Source organism: Phaenicophaeus curvirostris, chromosome 17 (genome assembly GCF_032191515.1).
Source record: "Phaenicophaeus curvirostris isolate KB17595 chromosome 17, BPBGC_Pcur_1.0, whole genome shotgun sequence".
Lineage (NCBI taxonomy): Eukaryota > Metazoa > Chordata > Aves > Cuculiformes > Cuculidae > Phaenicophaeus > Phaenicophaeus curvirostris.
In genome coordinates, this window is record NC_091408.1 from 911,142 (window position 1) to 930,945 (window position 19,804).

Consider the following 19,804-nt stretch of genomic DNA (forward strand, 5'->3'; position numbering starts at 1 on the left):
AATATATCTTCTCTCAGATTCATTAACATAATCAGATTAAAATTACAGTAACTCATTCCCAGCTTGGACTTGTCCTTGGCTGCACCCGAGTCGGTTTCAAGAGAGGCTGCAATGCCCAGATATTGTTCATTTCTGCCTCCAATACCCATGGGCTTTACAAAATGTGGCGTCTTTTGCTATAAACACAATTTCATTGTAAAGTGGGCGAGCCGTTTACTAAAGCCTTGACACAACTCTCCTGCTGGACACAAACCTCCCGCTGTAGACTGTAAAATGCATTGGAGGCCCTATATGATTTAATTTGGGGTTTTCTGGTAGTGCTTTCAGAACAGGGGGCTGCATGAGCTCCAGAGCCAGTATTGCGAGCACCAGAACCACACACATTTAGTTTCTTAGGCATGCCAAATGCTCTTACAGCTAAATAAACACATCCAGGAAGCTTTGCCATCGAGTCCCAACAGCTTTGTCTGGAGCTAAAGCAGCTCTTTATCCCCACCTGGAGGAAGGGCCGACCCTTGAAAGAGAAATGTCCGCTCTCCATCTGCAAATGCACTTTTACAACACTGCCAGCAGCCCACCAGGGCACACATTCCAAATACAGATGCGCATCACAGCTCAAACCCACTCAATCACACATTGGAACGTGTCAAAGAGCTCTTCTGTCATCGGGTACCCGCTTGCTGCATTCAAAACACTTTTTTTTTTGCTAAAAATTTATACTAAATACATTAAAAGAAAGGAGTAAGCAGATTAATTGCCTGGCAGAATCCCAAACAGGCTGTTTGGAAAACTGTTAATTTGCCTTCTCAGTAGCTAGGAACTCGATTGCTCCGCTGCCGCTGGAGCCGCTGCCTGCCCTCCTCTCACAGCCGACACCAGGAATCAGTTTAGAGATCCAGCTTGGGAAAAGCACATCGCGTGGATACATGTGTCAAAACCAGGAAATAATGTTTGTAATTCTGATCCTGTAAACGTTTATGCAAATATTAACTTATTTACACTGGCAAATAATCCTATCAAACTGGATGAATTAAGCCACTTTGCAGGGTCAGAGCTGACTTTACAAAAGGAATCTTTCTGATGTTCACTCCAACACTTTTCCCCCTTTGTTTCACTGTTAATGACAGCAGTGAGGATGCATCATTTTGTCTGACCTCCCACACAAACTAACACAGACCGTTTCCTTCAACAATCCCTGCACCTCCTCAAAGAAAACAATCAACAAGAAAACCTGCATTTTATCCACAGTGATATTTTCTAACAAAATCTGTAAACCTTGTCACAATCAAACTCAAATTTGTCTAGGCAGATTACTTTCTGTAATCACATTTGCTGATATTAATCGCATGTTAATTATGCAAATGTCTTGGGCACTTTATAAATCAATTTTTCTTTCCTAGACCTCCGACTGGAATTCTCTCTTTCAATACTGGCAAAACATCAACCTTCCCCTGGTTTTATGGAATTTTCCCCAAAATCCCAATTTTTAAAAAAACAAGCAGCAGATTTTCTGCCCATCCATTTTTCTTGCAAACAAATTGGCACTTGGCAATTAAACGCATCATCTTGCTGCCCAGAAAGCCAACTGTATCCAAAAGCAGGACCAGCAGGATGAGTGAGGGGATCCCGCCCCTCTGCTCCGCGCTTATGAGACCTTACCTGAGTCCTGCATCCAGTTGTGGAGTCCTCAGCACAGGAAGAACACGGAGCTGTTGGAGCAGGTCCAGAGAAAGCCACAGAGATGACACGAGGGCTGGAGCACAACCCATATGAGAACAGACTGAGAAAGTTCAGGTTGTTCAGCCTAGAGAAGGGAAAGCTCTGATGAGACCTTAGAGAAGCTTCCAGTGCTGACAGGGGCTCCAGGAAAACTGGGGAGGGGCACTGGATCAGGGAGGGCAGAGAGAGAGTGAGAGATAATTGTTTTCAGCTGAAAGATCTTAGGATGCGGGGGTGGCGAGGCAGTGACCCAGGTTGTCCAGAGAACTAGTGGATTACACACACCTGGAGGGGTTCAAGGCCAGGTGGGATGGGGTTTTGAGCCCCTGATCCAGTGGGAGGTGTCCCTGGCCATGGCAGGGGATGGGACTGGATGGGCTTTGAGGACCCTTCTGACACAAACCACTGATCCTATGAATCTCTATTTAGGTCTCACAGTACACATACGACTGCTTTCCAACAGCCTGAGTTGATAAAGTCATGAGCACAGTAGGTGACTCAGGCAATAGACCACTTTCTCCAACCGGGCACAGCCCTTCCAACCCAAACCATTCCATGATTCTGTGACTTTATCTGTCTTCCTTGAAGCACAAGCACATATCAAATACTTATCTGCATGACTAGCAGCTATGGTTTTATTTTGTCTGCCAGCAGGATGTTGCCATCAAAAGGATTTCTTCAGCTCTCCTTATGCACCCAGAGGTGATTCTCTGCACCTCTACAACCAGGTGCCCCCAGCTTCTCTCATCAAGTCTCTTAATTGCAAATCATAAAATCACCAGGTTGGAAAAGACCTCTTAGATCATTGAGTCCAACCTCCCCTGTCTGCCACTAAACTATGTCCCTGACCACCTCGTCCACCAGGGTTTTAAACCCCTCCAAGGGTGGCATCTCCATCCCCTCCCTGTGCAGCCTCTGCCAGGGCCTGTTGACCCTTTCAGTGAAAAGTTTTTCCCTGAAAATGCATAATTACAGTTCCCGTAACTCAGCCACGTGCAGCCCTCATTTCTAACAGCCTTCAGCTGCCTCATTTCTGACAAACTTTTCATAGGTTCACGGAACGATTTGGGTTGGAAGGGACCTCACAGCCCACCCAGCCCCACCCCTGCCCTGGGCGGGGACACCTCCCACGGATCAGGGGCTCCAAGCCCCATCCAACCTGGCCTTGAACCCCTCCAGGGATGGGGCGGCCACCCCTGCTCTGGGCAACCTGGGCCAGGGCCTCCCCACCCTCACAGCAAACGCGTTTTCCCTCAGCTCTCATCGCCGTCTGCCCTCGTTCAGCGGGTCCCTCACCCACACCCCTCAGCTTTCCCGCCTCCTCCCGCCACGCGCGGGGGGCGGGGCTTGGGCGGGGGGCGGGGCCGCGGCGTCGCGCGGGCGGTGACGTCATCGCCGCGCGCCGAGGGCGGGAGGCGGCCCGGCGGAGGCGGCATGGCGGCGCCGGTCCCGGTCCCGCTCCCGCAGCAGCAGCCGCCGAGCTTCCTGCTGGTGGGCCCCGCGGCCGGCGGACCCCGTTACTGCCCCCTCCCTTTCCTTTAGACCACCTGTTACCCCTCCTTTAGGCCCCTCTGTTCTCACCCTCCCGTCCCGTGGGCCCCCGTCCCCCTTCCTTCCTTCCCCTCCCGTCCCCTGTCCTCCTGTCCCGTCCCCTGTCCCCCCATCCCGTCTCGGCCCCTCTTGTCCCTCTCCTGCTCGGGTGTCCGGTTGTCCGTCAGCTCCAGCCGCAGCAGCAGGAGGAGCAGCAGCGCACGGGGATTGCCCTGTCGTGGTAAGCGCTGTCCTCTCCGGAGCAGTGACCCGATCTCCCCTCTGTTTGTCCCAGGCCACGCTGAAGGCGGACTGCGTAAACAAACCCTTTGTTCAGAGGTGCCACGATCTGGAGACGGTGATCGAGGAGTTTCCTGCCAAGGTGAGTCGGTTCAGCAGCTCAGCCCGCCGTGGCCCAGGCAAATCTACTGGGTTTGTGTTGCTGTTTCTGTGTTCCTATTGCTCTGAGAGTCATAGAACCATTTGGATTGGAAGGGATATCAAAGCCCATCCAGTCCCATCCCTGCCGTGGGCAGGGACACCTCCCACTGGATCAGGGGCTCCAAGCCCCATCCAGCCTGGCCTTGAACCCCTCCAGGGATGGGGCAGCCACCCCTGCTCTGGGCAACCTGGGCCAGGGCCTCCCCACCCTCACAGCAAAACATTTCTCCCTAAGACCTCATCTTCATCTCCCCTCTTTCAGCTCAAAACTATTCCCCTTGTCCTGTCTCTGCAGTCCCTGATCAAGAGCCCCTCCCCAGCTTTCCTGGAGCCCCTTTCAGTACCAGGAGGCTGATCTACTGTCTCCTCAGAGCCTTCCCCCGGTTGAACAGGCCTTACCAAGAGCTTTAAGGACCCTGGCAGTGTTTCCTAAGAGTTAAAGATCTTTTCTAGTCATTAAAACATCATTTTGGTTGGCAGCACTTTGTTAATCCTTTCAGCATCAAGTTACAAGGAAACCTTTTCTGAAAGGTGAGAAATAATTCCGTGGGATGCTGATGGTGTATCCTTGGAATTTTAGCAGGATCAGGAATCAGGATACATTTCCTGTAGTTACCATAATTTTTTTTGACTGAACTCTCTGTCCAGTGATAGCCTGGGAACAGTCAGAAATAGCTGGCAGATGACATCTTTGTGCATTCTAGTATGTGCAACAGAGACAGTTCAAGTGAGAAACTGCACACATTAACTATTGGTGTCTGGTTTCCTTAAAGGAATTACATGGAATCTTCCCATGGCTGGTGGAGAGCATTTTTGGTAGCCTGGATGGCATCATCGTAGGCTGGAATCTTCGCTGTCTGCAAGGAAGAACAGATCCTACCAAATATTCTATGGCTTTGGATTTCTTGGACCCCAGGTAAACTCATTCATTTCAGCACAGATTGAAAAATGTATGGTGAACAAATAACCAGTGTTGGAGCTTTTTCCATTATGCAAACACAAGCTTACAAAATTGAGACAGAGAGGGTACTTACCCTGGATCTTCTTTCTGGTGCTTGTTTGCAGTGGCCCAATGATGAAGCTGGTTTACAAACTCCAGGCAGAAGAGTACAGATACGATTTCCCAGTCTCATATCTTCCAGTGAGTAACTGAAAAATCTGTTAAGACAAGAACATAGTTGTTAAAGCTGTGAAAACTTTACTTGCACGTTATATGTACGGTTCAATATAGGCCAAGGTGTGGCCTCAGTGCTGCCGGTTTGGAGCATACCTGTTTCTTTCACTGGCTGCTGGAGCAGGAGAGTTTCCAGCCATAAACTTTGCAGGTGGTGGTGGTCAGCAGCCAGATATTTGTGCTGTGATTCTTATCCTGTCCCCGGAGAAACTGTTCTTCTGCAGTGTTGTTTCACTATCTTTCTTCCGTTGCTGCCAGCTCCCTGCCGTCTAGAAATGCATTCAGGTAGTTCTATAGCCTTTAACAAAAGGAAGCGTTATTTAGGTGTACAGTAAATGCTGGCCTGCAGCTCAGTGACCCTCACAAAACCATCAGGCAAACACCAGCCTTCTGCTACTCCCACTCCAGCTGGAAAAGTCTATGAGGGCTCATTTTTTGTTCTTATACTGAAGACTCATTTTCAGGAGGGAAGTTGGCAGTTACCTAAAGCGTATGCATTTGCACAGAAACTACTGCAATGCAGTAAAATCCCACTGAGCTGGATGTGGATATCGTCCCAGAACACTGGAATGCAGCAGAGCTTCACTGTCTGAAAACATCCTCTGCAAGTACACTGGGCAGCTGGGTTCATATTTAATGTCTCTGTCTTTCAGGGCCCTGTGAAGGCTTCGATACAAGAGCAAGTCCTGCCAGAGTGCTCTTTATACTACAACAAAGTCCATTTTCCTTCATCTGGTGGTTTGGGTTTGAATTTGGCTCTTAGTATCCTTTCAACAGTTGGGTATTTAATTCCTTTTAAATATCTGCTACAGAGATCACAGGTGTTTCTGTTGTGTGTTTATTATGAGTCTCTGGTAAATCATGGTCGTGCTGAAGAATTTGGTCTGATTAGAAATGTTTAGATTACAATGAAAAATAGATTTGCCCTCCTCTTGTAAATCTTGGCAGGGGGAATTTCTGGTCTTATTCAAGTGTGCAACAAAATTCCCAGTGATTTCAGTAGAGCCTGTATTTCACAATTTCTGTTTTCACAACTACTCATGGTTTATGTGATGTGACAGAAAAAGGGCACGGGTCATTTTGCAGCCATTGCTTGTTGAGAACAGTCTTGCTTCAGCTGCATTGGCTTCAGTTTAAAAGAGTCAAATGTGCTAAGAGTAATGCAAACACACCTTGCTACACAGAGAAGAGCCTCAGTTAGCCATGTTTAAGTCAGCTGGAAAGCAAGAAGGCAAAACAAAGTGTGCTGTTAAGCTCAAGTGAGTTAATTTAGCATGGGCAAAATAAATATTCAATGTCTAGTCAGAATCCCCAGATGCCCTACAGCTGTACCTGGGGTTTATTACCTGATCCTTGACTTCGTTATTCCAGATCCATTTGAATATTACATGTTTTACTTTGCGATTAGCTTGATTACACAGAAGGTAAGCAGCTTTCACAGCTCTGTACTGCAGTGTCTGGTTGTTTGGTTCCTTTTCCTATTGTTACCTGTGCTGTCTAACACTGCGCTCTTCTCAAAAGTGGTTACAATCACTGCTACAGCAACAGTTCTCTTGCAGTTCGCTCTTCACGTTCACTCCAAAGCCCCTTTGTTGTCAGTTCCCCCTTTCTAGCCACTGGGCTTCTGCCGGTCTGGCTGTGCGGCAGATGCTCCCCAGCAGTGCCTTGAAGGAACAGTGTGTAGCTCCAGGTGTGTCCTGTGTGTCTGTTGCAGAACTCACCCGTCACCCATCACTTCAGCCCTTCCAACAGTGCTTATTTCGTCTTGGTGGACACGTACCTGAAGTGTTTCCTGCCCACAGAGGGAAGTGTCCTTCCTCTGCCTTCTTCAAACCCGGGAGGAGCCATCCCCTCCCCGACTCCCAGGTAACGATCACAGCGCCAGAGGCACTGTGGGAACAGAGTGTACCAAATATGTCCTGTTGGAACAAAGTCTCTAAAAAGCGGGAAACGCCTCTGCTCTTTATGATCTGCATGTACTTACTATATAATTACAAAATATTTTGAATTTGCATTCATTTAAATCTACCATAAAGGTTTTGTTTGAAGTCTGAAAGGCAGCCATTAGTGGAGCAGAAAAGGCGTGTACAGGTAACAAAAATTCATCGCTCCAGCAGCTTCAGTTGTCTTTTGTGCCCTGTGGCTGGAGTGGGACAGGTCTGACTCTACTTGGCAGCAGTTTTTACTGTCTTCAGATGCATCTGGTGTGTGGGAAAGCTGGTACTGGTGATAACAGCTGTTAATGAAACTTGCTGCTTTCATTAATGCTGCTGTAAAGCCAAACAACCCGGCAGGTGGTCATTTTGTTGCAGTTCTGAGGTTGCCGTCCTTAGTTGTTTAATGCTCTCCTTACCCGTTCTGCAGCTGGAGATGCTGTGCCAGGACCATGTCTGTGGCGTTGGTGCAGGCTGGTGCTGCTCATGGGTTTCTTTAACTTCCTGAGAGAAAAGACCAAGAAACAGATCAGCGATCAAATCATATAATGAGTGACTGCATTTCAGGTGACCTTTTGCATGCTAATAGATCAAGGTATTTAGTCACAGCTGGAAGGAAGAGGATGAAGGAGGAGGATTTTACACCACTTGAAGTCTCATATGTCTGTCTGGTAATGGCATAAAAACAAACTCATGAGGTTGAGGTGAAAATTCTTCAGCACGAGCACCCAGCTGTCGTTCTCTGTAAGGGCTGTGTGAAGCCTGCCTTTTCAAAACTGGTCTTGCTCTTCAGATTTATAAAATATTATCAATGTTAGCAATTTTATACAAATGTAAAAATCAATAGCTGTTGTATTTTATATACCTGTATCTTCAATACACTTCAAATATTCGTTTCCACGGTCTGTTGAGTGCGTAGCCAGGGAAGTACAGATTAGGTGAATTATGAACGTGGAAGGCAGAGTGAAAGAAAACAAACTGCACAGGAAAAAGTAAAAAACGCTTAGTTTTTAACATGTCGGGTCTGTATAAAGCTGGTTCCACGCAACATGGAACAGTGATGTAGTGTTTGGTTTGTGATGAGTAACTGTAACACATTGCAGAGCTTTGAAATGAGTGATCAACCATGCAGTTTTACTTCATAATGAGTGTTTTGCAGTTTATCAACTGGTGATTAAAAGCAATGATCTGTTTCCCCGCACTGAAGCTGACTGATGCCAGTGTTTCCGTTTGTCCGTGTCCGCAGGTCTCCGGCGGTGCCATTCACATCCTACGGCATGCACCACACCAGCCTGCTGAAGCGGCACATCGCTCACCAGCCCTCTGTCAACGCCGACCCTGCTTCCCAGGAGATCTGGAGATCCGAAACACTGCTGCAGGTCAGTGGGGTTTAAGGAGGAAAACACTCCACAACATTTCTTGCTGATAACTGAGGCATCTCTTGAAGCCAGAGACATTCACACCACTTTGCTTTAGCTTGGTGTTGGAATTGAGCAGGGCAGCTGATGTTTTCTGTTAGTAAAACTAAGAACCATGGTGAAACTATTAAGTTGTAATTCAGAAAGGCACTTAAAGTCTGCTTTTAGACCACATGTCTAACAGCTGATCTCAAGCACGTGAGTGATTTCTACCCAGAAGAGTTTCTAAACCTGATTTTCTTTTGTTTTTCAATCTTTTCTGTGCTCAGTCTGCCAAGCTGTGTTATTTGCATTGATGTTAACCCAAAACATCCCTCCATGGGTGCCTGTCTATTCACCAGCACAGCTTAGTTTTCCCATTCTACCCTATGGTTTTCCCTGATACCCAAGACTTGTCACAAAATAGGTTATTTCTCTTTCCCTAGCTGAGAAAATATTTGTTTTGCAGATCTTTGTTGAAATGTGGCTCCATCATTACTCACTGGAAATGTACCAGAAAATGCAGTCCCCTCATGTCAAGGTAATAGTTTGTGCTTCCTTTGTGAGCATCACCTGATGGTTGAGCTCTTTTCTTGGGGTAAATCTCTTGTTCTATGGAGAATTTTTTTTGGTGTATTGGTCCAAAGGAAAGAAATAACTCACCCGAGTAGCTCTGTGTGTCAGAACTGCTGATCCAGCTATCAAGAGCTGTTATTCTCTGTTGTGAAATAAGTGTGCCGTCCAGATCTGCCCTCATTGCAGAAATTGTGTTGGTTTGGTTTTGCTTCTCTAAAAGACAAGTTTGTGGAATGGTCACAACAATCTGAACAACGATAATCAAGCTACTAATGACAGGGAGCATGCCACTCTAGAACCATAGTGTTGGATCCCACCGGAGCAACACAGCTGCTGAAAACAGCTACAGTTGATTTCTGGCAGTGAGAGCAACTGTTACTGAAATACTAATTACTAATTTCTAAGGTCTGTAACCATTTTTTAGCAAAAATCCAAATTTAAAAGGGAAATCTTCCTAAACTGCCCCTCAGTGCTAAGGGAAGAAGGCATTTTTGCCATTTCCTATTCCAACATGTGCTTTCCACCATCGTGGTGTCAGAAGCCATTCTGCAGCTGCAGAGTTCAGAGTATCACAAGCTGCTGCTCAGATAATGCACAGCTCTAAGCAGTTTGTGCCTGTTCAGTAACAAATTCCTGCACGTAAAAACTAGGTAGGTGCTGGGGAGGCCAAGATCGAAGGCATTATCAATGTAAAGGGAATTTGAAGGAGAAAACACTTACCCTCTGAATTCCCTCTGGCTCACAGTGGGACTTCTATATTTCTCTCCCCTTCTATGAAGGCTGCTCAGGATTTATTTCTGTGAGAAAGAGCGATACAAGTTCATTGACTGAAATTCTGATCTTTCACTCCCCAGGCTATAAAATAGCAAACGTATTCATATTTTACTGGGGAAGAGCAACGGGTTTTGTCTGTTAAAGTTGAGGCCAAAATGCAAACTCGTGATGTTGCAGAGTCTCCGCTCGGGGCTCCAAGCAGCATGGCTGTGCACGTGTGGTGGGAAGGCTTTGCTTGAAGTACCTGTGCTCTGTCTGTCCAGTCTCTGTGCATCAAGTGCTGTGCTTAGGCCAGAAGCAACGATTGCTTCAAACTTCTCTCCTCCATTCACACTCTGTGTTTCAGATGCTCTCTTCTAGCAGCAGGGAGCGGCTGTCAGTGTTGTGGTGGAATAGGGGCTGTGGAGAGCTTGAAGTTCTCTGAAATCATCACTTCAGGATCCCCCACAAGCTGTGTTGAGCCACAACGTGAGGCTGTAACTCTCTGATGGTATTTTTCATCTCTGATGGGAAGTATCACGGGCATGTAAAAAGGAAGCCTTCACTCTGGTGTTAGAACACCCAAGCAGGGGACTGGAATTCCCCGCGATATCCATAAATGAACAAAAGATCCCTCCTGCAGGACTGAGGAGAGGTTCCAGATCAGCTGGGACAGGGCTGGTGAGGAGCCTGTGATGCTTAGCTTTGTAGATGGTCTTGGGGTGGGCTGAAGAACGATCTGCATCAGGTGAATAGGCAGAAATGCAAGGTTTGGTTTAACATAAGAGGGATTAAAGGGCTAGACTGGAAACCCAAGCTCACCCTAAATGTTATTGTTAAAATCATCCATAACTATGCAGGTCCCTTGATTCTTTAGCCTGCTGTGCGTTTGGGAGGAGCGGGAATTAAGAGACGATCCATCCATCCCTGGGTCTAGACCTGTTTGACCGTCAGGGACCCGAAATGGCTGCATCCCTGTACTGGAAGGTGGGATGAAGCTTCTCATCTTGTTTGCTCTGATGGGCCAAGCTGGACCCCAGGGAGGTAACCGTCCCGTGAAGTGCCTGGAGGGATGCTGGGTTTTCCTTAAACCTCACTAATGCCATCACAGACTTCTCTGTACCAGTAGCAGGTGGTGGAATGAGAACCAATAGTGAATAATTTCTCTTGGGAAGATGTACACATACTTCTTTCTGCTGTGCTGCTTTTAATTCTTTCTAGGTCTGGTGTGAACCTGAGGTTGACACTATTTGCAATGCTGAGTTTTACTGTTTTCCCTAGTAATTCAACTATTTTCACATTCTTTTATGTTGCTTATTTGCTTTGTCTTTCTCAGCGATCCCGAGCTCAAGCGTGCAGCATCTCTTTTCTTATTCCCTTTTGCTGTAATCGCAACGAATGTTTATAAAGCAATTGTTTGATTAAACTTTAATGCTTCCTGACCTTCTGACGCCGGGTGCCACAGACCCCGGTGCTGTGTGTGGAGCACCCCTGAGACTACAGGCTCTTGCTGATGCAGCAGGGGAGTCACTGGTGAAGCAGACGATGTGTCTGAGCTGTTGGGGAGCTGGCAGGAACAATCCTACCCCTCTTGGAGCATAAAACCAAACAGTACTGACCTGGCAGCAGCAAGAATGGGGTAGGGCTTTTTGAGGCAGCAGAGGTGTGATCTGGAGAGTTCGTTTAGAGGCTGGCCTGCGATCACTGGGATCTCTGGGGTGTACATTTTTTATGTTTTCTCATTAATTCATACACACGTGTCACTGTTGCTGCAGTATCCTCTTCACCATCACATTGTCAAAACATCCTCTTTACCTTACTTGTCCAAGAGCTCTGGCTGAGGCTTGCAGAGATCTCCATGTTAAGGCGAGAAGCCTTTTCCATCAGCATAGGTCCTTTGGTTTTTTAAGACACATGGTATTTCCCTAATGGTAAAAGTAATTCCCTCTTTTGAGGAATTCACAAGACCTGCAGCCTCCCCAAATGTCCTTGAAATAGAGAGAGAAGACAGGATTTCGCTGAATTGGAAGCTTACTGGCCAGGCTTGCAGTGATTATAAAAAGCCAAACTTTTTTTCCTTCCTATTCCTTGGGGAGAAGAAATGGGAGTTTCTTCCTAATACAGACCCTGCTCCTCCAGCAGTGCAGGGAGAGGTGGCAAAGGTTTCACATGAGTATTCAAAAAGCTTGCAGAATATCGAATACTTTTACTCCATTATTTAATAAAACTCTGTTATGGTGTGCAAGTCCTTGTTGCTGCAGGTCAAGTAACTCCTGAAAAGGGGAGTTAATTTGGCAAAAGCCCCAGACCTCTTAACAATGTGTGCTCTGAGCCAGCAAAGAGAACAGCCACAGCCCTTTACAGCTCTGCTTTTTGACACTTGTTCCAGCTGATAAAGGATATGAAACACTGTGGAACTATCTCCTGAGCACCAGAAAGAGGAGGATACTGTGGCTGCAGTTGTGTTGTGAGATGTTGTCCCCGAGTGTATTTGTGATGCTCATTTTCCCCCCACACCCTCCTTCCTTGGGCTCATTCTCACTTTTTTTTTCTCTTGCTCTCTTCTCTCCTTTCTCCCCCCTCCCCCCCTTCCTTTTTGTTTCTGTTGTCTCAGCTGGAGGTTCTCCACTACCGACTCAGTATCTCCAGTAAACACCACGGTAGTCCTGCCCAACCCAGCTACCAGGCCCTCCACGCATACCAAGTATTACCATCTTTTCATTTTGTTTCCTTTTGAAAAATCTTGTTCCATCATATAATCTGCAAAGCGTCTCGGTGCTGGCTGCACGGCGGCTTTTCCTGCCGAGGGGTGGGTTTACTGCTCGATTGAGAGCACTGCGTGGGGATTCACTGAATTCTCAGCAAAAACAGGTGCTGAGAGGTGTCAGCAAACATTAAAATCTAGGGTGTTGTGAGGACTACCTGGGAACTCTTGTTTTTAGAGATGCATTCCTGTAATGCGTTGTAGATGGAGGCTTTTCAGCTGTGCTGACATGTTTTGACACCAAAACTGGCTTCACTGATGGCAGATTCCTGCCTCTCACACACGAGTCATTTAATCAAACCTTGCATGGAAGAGAAGATCAGAATTTGCATGGCTCTCACCTAAAATTAAGGTAGGTAACTTCTACCTTTTTTTAGCCCGTGAAATGCTATTGGCTATACTAAATTTGTCATGGCAGTGGAAACTCGGCTGCCCAGTTTTGCAGAAGCACGAGCGGTACGTTTGCAGATTGTGCAGGAAGTGTGCATGCAAAAACATTCCTGTTGGAACAGATTGCTGATCCCTCTTTCCCTACTTCAGCCCTTTATTCATTGGGTCTTTGCTGTGGGAACGGGGAGGGCTGAGCAGATGTGCTCTAAAGCTGCTGGTAGACTACAAAGCTCATTAGCGCTACAGGGAATTCTCCTGCTGTTTAATCCTTAATTAAAAATAAAGTGCTATGAAATCTCAAGGTTCTGCTTAGAAAGGGAAATGGGAACTACTGCTTGTCTTCAAATCTGCTATTAAGTTTATCTAATTACTGTGTTAAGAAGAGAACGGTATGCAGACATCCTCTAGGCTGAGGTTTAACAACAAACACCTGTGAGGAACCGTGGTGTTTGTGGTGGGGCTGAGGCAGGCCAAGAGGTAATTACAAGAATTGCTAAGTGGAAAAAAGGAAAGCATCAGCTGGAACGATGCATTTAAACAGTGGTACCAGTGGGTCTGGAAGTTCCAAAGACTCCTTCAGGGGAGCCTAGATATTTTTGACCTTCTTGGAGCCAGGGTACCCAGCCTCTCCAACCTCAGCTACAGGGTGCTCAACCTCTCTCCAGTTGCATTTGGGGACCTTGACCCAAACCCCAGGACTAAGTCATTTCTCAGCTTGCTCTCCTCTTACACAAACTCTCCTCAGGACTCTGGAAACACAGATGTAGACGAGCTGTCAAGGACATGAAAGCAGCCTCCCTTGGAGCTGAGAACAGATTATCCTTTCTCCAAGAGGAGTCTCAGATTGGGTTGTGCTGTGTGATATCAAGCCTTGAATATTTTCCTGGAGTGAACTTTACAGTGTATTAAAAATCTTGGGAGATGGTAACACCACATCTGCTTTGCCTTGGGCATTGAGGACACACAGACGCCCTGCCTTGCCCGCACCAGAAATGCTGTTGAATGGAGTTAAGTGGCAGCTTTTTGTATAGAAGAGCCTGCCAGTCCCCTAGAACATCTTACCCAGCATGGCTGCGTTGGGCATCCGGACACATCCTGCAGCTTCTGCCTAACGTGCTCTTCCAGCACCTTCCGTTGTACTTGCAGGTGTAGCTGTGGTTTCAGGTACATTCTTCTCAGCTCCTGAGAAACACGGGAGCTGTGAAACCTAAATACAAATGATATCTTGCAATCTGCTCTCAGTAGTGGACTGAGATGAGTCCAGTACTCATGGAGCAGGAGTAAAGCGGTGAGTGCCCGGTCCTCAGGTTCTGCATAGGGCAGCGCTGGGCTGGGGCACCCAGGAGAACTTCATCTCCTGCTGCATCGCACCCTGATACTGTTCCATGTCGGGAACATCACCACTCCTGCTCCCACCCAGACTACTCTTACCCATAACAAGGCCAGAAGCCACAGGCCCACGCTGGACTTAAAGCTGTTCCTATTCCTACCGCAACTCCTTCTAGGACTCTTCTTTCTAGTGAGGCAGATGAGCGCCAGCGTAGGAGGGGGAACTCGGTGAAGCCAGCCAAGAGCATAAACAAGGGATCTGTTGTGCTGTCTGCAGTGATGAGCTTATAACCATAATGAAAGGTGGAACATTCTTTTCTCAGAAAGAGCCAAATCAAAATCTAGAGGCTGTTCTGTTCTTAAATGCTAGCCCAAAATTCAGAGCACTAGAGTACCGTGGGTATCTTTTCTTATAATCACATGGTCAAAACTACGCTGGTGTTTCTTAGTGAATCAATGGCAGAATTGATGCAGCTTGTCCTGGGGAACACGTCTGTCTAAAATCAGGTGGCACCAAAGTATGGCCAAGAGCCCAGAAGGAAGGGAGATTTATTTGATCTAAGAATATAATTTTCCTGGATTGTGGTTATTAGCATTCGATGCTCATTGTCTTCCTGTCTTTTGCTTTGAATCCAGGAATCGTTTAAGCCCACCGAAGAGCATGTGCTGGTGGTAAGACTGCTTGTGAAACACCTGCACGCTTTCAGCAACAGCCTGAAGCCAGAGCCTCTGTCCCCTTCAGCCCACTCCCACACAGCCAGCCCACTCGAGGAGTTCAAGAGGTACGCACGGAGCAGCCCGTCTGAAACACATGAGGCTGCTCCCAGAAAGGCTCTGCTTCCACCAAGAGGCTGAATTCTGTTGATACGATAGATGAATACACAAGTACCTTATTACAAATACATGAGAGCTAATGAGTTATGTTCTTCACATCTACAAGTTGGGGGCTGAGGGTACCTCCAGAACTGGGGGCATCTCACTATTGCACAAGTCTGTATCTTGGCACAAGTCAGAGCAAAGAAAATGCTGCCAGAGGATTCTGGCCAGGGTTAGTGGAGAATTTATGTGTTTGAGTTGAAATTCAACGGCCAGAAGTAGCTGTAGTTAAGAAAGAACAGTCCTGACTGCATTTGTGGAAACATGTCGGGTTGTGGGTTGGTTTTTAAAACTTGCCACTGGTTTACATGTGACTGTCTTTGTTTGCAGGGTTGTGATTCCTCGGTTTGTCCAGGAGAAACTCTATATCTTCCTTCAGCACTGCTTTGGCCACTGGCCCCTCGATGCCTCTTTCCGGGCAGTACGTACCCGCTTTTCTCAGCAGAACTAGTCGTGAGTTGTTGCAGTTCAGCAGCTCATTCTTGGTCTTTAAATCCTGTTTAGAGCAGTGAAATCCTTTATACAGCACATACATCTAGTGTTAGAGAGCAAATGCCAGCTGGACATAAGAAGGAAGTTGAACGGATCTTGGTGAGAGTTACTGAAGGTTGTTGGCTGATTTTCCTGACCCCAAACATGGCTGTTGATTTGAAAAGAAGCAGATGTTACTCTTGAAACAGATATGTTCTAATGATCCTAATTTCTTAATATCTTAGATGACATGACAGGCCATAAACAAAAGTAATATGATACTGATTTATGATAGCACGGTACTGCAAGCAGGAAAAGAAATGTGTCAGACTGGGTAATTAATGTGGGGGTTTGAAAATGCAGAATATAGTAGGGCTAGGTCTTGCTGACCAGACTTACGCTGAGCTCTGTGTAGTCAGGACTGTGCTGTGGTTCCGCAGGGTGCGGGTGCCTAAGGGATGGCTGAGGTAGCATCTTGCTTGCTTACTTCAGCAGGGGCTCCATGCACTGTCAGGGCCATTAAGTGGAGCCACACACTCTTCTATTGTCTTGCAGGAGCTGTTCGAGCAAACCCAGGTTGGCCCTAAGGAACATGCACTTGGTTTTTTTAGTTTTCAGAGATGCTCAGATCACTAGGGAGAGCTTTACTCCTAAAAACTTGTCTGTGTTAGTAGGATAATAGTCACTAGGTTTAAAAGAAGGAAACAAAAAAAACCTTCTCTGTCTTCCTCTCCCAAAAGCATTGACACCCAGGTGTTTTTGTGTGTGATCTTGCGTAGGTTCTCGAGATGTGGTTAAGTTACTTGCAGCCGTGGAGGTACGCTCCTGAGAAGCCGCCCCAAAGCACAGAGCTCTTGCCTCGCAGCGTGTCGGAGAAATGGTAAGCAGGGACGTGGCTGTGAGTAACCTCAGCCAAGCGAGGGTTTGTGTGGAGCCGGAGTGGGGTAGTAGGATTTCAGGAACCATCCACCAACCTGAATCAGCTTCCGTACAAGATAATTGGTTACAACGCAAGCTTTTGTTTTGAGAGGAGAGTTCTTCTGTCTCAGTGCAAGCAGACCATCCTTCCAGAGACAATATAAAACATTAGTGACTCCTCTGGCAAAGACAGTAACGATTACATAAACAGCTGTGCTCAGAAATCCTGTGCTCCCTCTGACAGGGCTGCCTTCGTTCAGGAAAACCTGCTCATGTATACGAAGCTGTTTGTAGGCTTCCTGAACAGAGCTCTTCGAACAGACCTGGGCAGTCCCAAAAACGCTCTCATGGTGTTCCGTGTGGCCAAGGTCTTTGCTCAGCCCAATCTCGCTGAAATGATCTTGAAAGGTAAATGGGTTTGTCTCTTCACTACTCTTTGTCATGTTGGTTTAAGCAGGAGCATAGTGTAAGCATCTTCACTGCTTTTCTCAAACTCTAGGGGAACAGTTATTCTTGGAGCCAGAACTTGGTATTCCCCATCGGCAACACCGGCTTTTTATGACTCCAACGCTTGGTGGGACCTTCTTCTCCTCATGGCCTCAAACTATTACAGATGCCTCATTTAAGGTGAAGAGTCACGTTTACAGCCTGGAAGGACAGGACTTCCAGTACAAGCAGATGTTTGGCCCAGAAGTCAGAAATTCGGTAAGCAATGAGGTTCTTGTTGCCCATATTTCTGCTGTAATGGGTGTTTTCTCCATGCTGAGCATCCGTATCACGAGTAGTTCAGAGCAGAAGACTTCACACCCTGCCCTGCTGTGCAGTTGCTTATCTATGGTGACTGCTGGAACATGAGGGGTCTCAATCCTGCACAGCTGGAAAAAACTGCTTGTGCTTTGCTAAGTAGGTAATGTTGCAGCTCGCTGCCTCAGAACAGTTTATTGCAAGCATTTCCTCTCAAATGTGCTTACCGTCAACTTCTGATTCCTTGTACTGATTCGTACCTGTCAGCCAGGCAGATAAAAACAGCAGGAGGGAAAAAAGGGTGAAAAACCTAAACAGCACTGAAGTTTCTTAAATGCTTCAGCAGCAAAGAGCTACCTTTGTCCTGTTGGAAACACAACCAGCAGTCTTAGCAGAGTCCTGCAAGCTGAGTTTGTGGGGTTTTCACGAGGCAGTTTGTCCGTGCATTGATGCTTATTGGTCTGTTAGCGTTCCCTCACCGATTTTTGGCTTGGTTTGGTGTAGGTGTTAAAACTGGCTCAAGTCATTTGTCAGGCGCAACAGACAGCAAAGTCCATATCGGACCATTCTGCAGAGACAACTGGCCCGTCCTTCTTCTCGTGGTTTAGATTCACATCGTCCGAGATGAATGGTTCCTACACAGGCAACGACCTGGATGAAATCGGGCAAGACAGCATCAAAAAAACAGATGAATATTTAGAGAAGGCTCTGGAATACTTGTGCCAGATCTTTAAGGTACGAAATGTCTCTCTACGAGCTTTCCCTGTGGGGTAGCGTGAACTGGAGTTGGGGTTCCTTTTTGTGGGCCACTCAAGAGACCCTGCGAGCAAATTCTGTTGTAAACATCTTATAAGCTTGACTCTACCCAACCACCTTCAACAGAGACAGAACCAGATGCTTTTCATTTCCCAGCATCAAGCCCGCTTTGTTTCATGACCACTCTTGGACTGCAGAGTTCATATCGAACCTGTCCCTCTACTCCTGTGCCTGTTGTTATGTTTACAAACAGGCAAGACATGGCTTAGATGTTAAAAACAGTCTAGAATGTTCTAAATGTGAAGAGCTATAAAAACAGATCTAACTGCAGCAATACGTGAGCAGGTGAACTAGAAGTAGGCTGTTCCTTTGGTTAAACTTAAAAGAACAGGTTAACTTCTGTCAGCCACACTCTAATACAGAACTGACACAGGGGGAGAGTTATTTGACAGCTCTTGAGGAGTAAGGAGGACAGAAAACACACAACCTCTGGGATTTGATGAGCACAGACTAGAGGTCTGGAGGCTTTTCTCTCTTCGATGTCTCACTGAAGTGGTATTTTTGTATCTGTGCTGGCTGCCAAAGGCTGCCACTGCTAAGGAGTTTGTGAAGGGAGAGAGAAATGGAATAGAAGGGGGAGATCAAACACATGCTTTACTTGAGAGCCGTTTTATTCTTGTGTAGCTGAACGAAGCCCAGCTGACACAGATGATGATGAAGTGTGGGACAGCTCAAGATGAGAATGGAAAAAGACAGCTTCCAGACTGCATTGAAAGCGAGGATGGCCTTATTCTTACACCCCTTGGCAGGTACCAGGTGAGAGAAGAAAGATTCCACACAGCTACCAGAGATTGCTGTAGATGAAAAAACCAAATTGTGCTTCTGCAAGAGAAATGCAGTAACCGGGGCTGAGAGATGCTGAGGTAAAGATGTTTCAGGAGAGAGATATGCAAAAAGGGGTTTATTTTCCTGTTTTTAGATCATAAATGGCTTACGTAGATTTGAGGTGCAGTATCAAGGAGATACTGAGCTTCAACCCATCCGAAGCTATGAAAACGCCACCCTTGTCCGCCTCCTGTTTCGTTTATCCTCAGCACTGAACGAAAGGGTGAGTCCAGCGCTGCTGCTTTTTCTGTTTTCCACTGCAAATCCCTGCTCTTCCGTGCCCCAGCACCTGGTTTGTTCTTGCTCCATCGCCTTTATTGTGGTAGAGATGGGCATTTCCTAACAGCATCAGGCCTGCCTCTCTTGCTGGAGCAATTCTTTTCCTACAGAAAATGTTAATAACATTTTAAATGTATGCTTTATACTTGCTGAAAAAAAAGGGAAAAATCACTCAGAATGAGTATTTCTAAAACAGAAAAAGGGAGTCCTTATTTTCCCCGCCAGGTATGACAGCTAAAAGGCAGGTCTGCACTGAAGCAGCTCTGCTATTGAGAAGTGCATATGTTGGTATTTATTTCCTCTAATCCTTGTCCTAGAATCAAGAAAGTTGTAAGACAAGTTCCACTCCCTTTGTGGCAGCAGTTGCAGAATACTGACGTTTAACTTTCCTTCCTCAGTTTGCTGATCAGATGGATGCACTTTGCTCCAGGGAAGATTTTGTCGGCAGAATTTGTCGCTATCACCTTACTAACCCCCAGCTGGCACAGAAAACGAGGCGCGGCTCAGCCGGGAGGGACAGGACCGGCCAGAACTGGGGGCCGAGGCTCAGCCTGAGGTTTCTGGCCAGCTACAGGACTCTCCTCTCTTTGCTGCTGATCTACTTCACTGCGTCCTGGTTCCACATCGGGCCTGTGGGCTGCACGTTCATTATCCTGATCGGGTATTTCCTGTATGCCGTAATCATGACTTTCTTCTCTGAAGGCTGGAAACCACATGAACACTGATTTCCTTCTCTCGGCTTACACTTGTAACAGTTCCAGATTCATCCGTAACATTTATCTGAATTATCAGATCTTCCTAAAATATTTTTTAATATTAAAGTTAATTGAGTTTTATAATCTGTCTTGTGGAGTGAAAATCGTCACTG

The 19,804-nt window shown here is 46.7% G+C and overlaps 1 protein-coding gene across 2 annotated transcripts; it reads left to right on the plus strand.

Annotated features, from left to right (window-relative positions):
* Positions 1 to 3,131: 3,131 nt before the first annotated feature.
* SMPD4 (sphingomyelin phosphodiesterase 4) lies at positions 3,132 to 19,797 on the plus strand. Of its 2 annotated transcripts, XM_069871424.1 has the most exons (19): positions 3,132 to 3,210; positions 3,545 to 3,631; positions 4,464 to 4,606; positions 4,756 to 4,831; positions 5,518 to 5,626; positions 6,236 to 6,288; positions 6,579 to 6,730; positions 8,045 to 8,177; positions 8,665 to 8,736; positions 12,139 to 12,228; positions 14,644 to 14,789; positions 15,214 to 15,304; positions 16,134 to 16,234; positions 16,517 to 16,680; positions 16,772 to 16,977; positions 17,521 to 17,751; positions 18,457 to 18,588; positions 18,752 to 18,880; positions 19,335 to 19,797. In XM_069871424.1, exons 1-19 carry the CDS (start codon positions 3,154 to 3,156, stop codon positions 19,659 to 19,661), a joined length of 2,499 nt encoding a protein of 832 aa, XP_069727525.1. In that variant the 5' UTR covers positions 3,132 to 3,153; the 3' UTR covers positions 19,662 to 19,797. The 2 variants fall into 2 exon arrangements, with proteins under 2 accessions (XP_069727525.1, XP_069727526.1); XM_069871425.1 differs by lacking the exon at positions 12,139 to 12,228.
* Positions 19,798 to 19,804: the final 7 nt, after the last annotated feature.

Coding starts and splice junctions, on each gene's coding strand:
- SMPD4 (XM_069871424.1), top strand. CDS start 3,154: ATGGCGGCGCCGGTCCCGGTCCCGCTCCCGCAGCAGCAGCCGCCGAGC. Junction 4,607..4,755: donor TTGGATTTCTTGGACCCCAG/GTAAACTCATTC, acceptor GCTTGTTTGCAG/TGGCCCAATGATGAAGCTGG. Junction 5,627..6,235: donor GGGTTTGAATTTGGCTCTTA/GTATCCTTTCAA, acceptor TCGTTATTCCAG/ATCCATTTGAATATTACATG.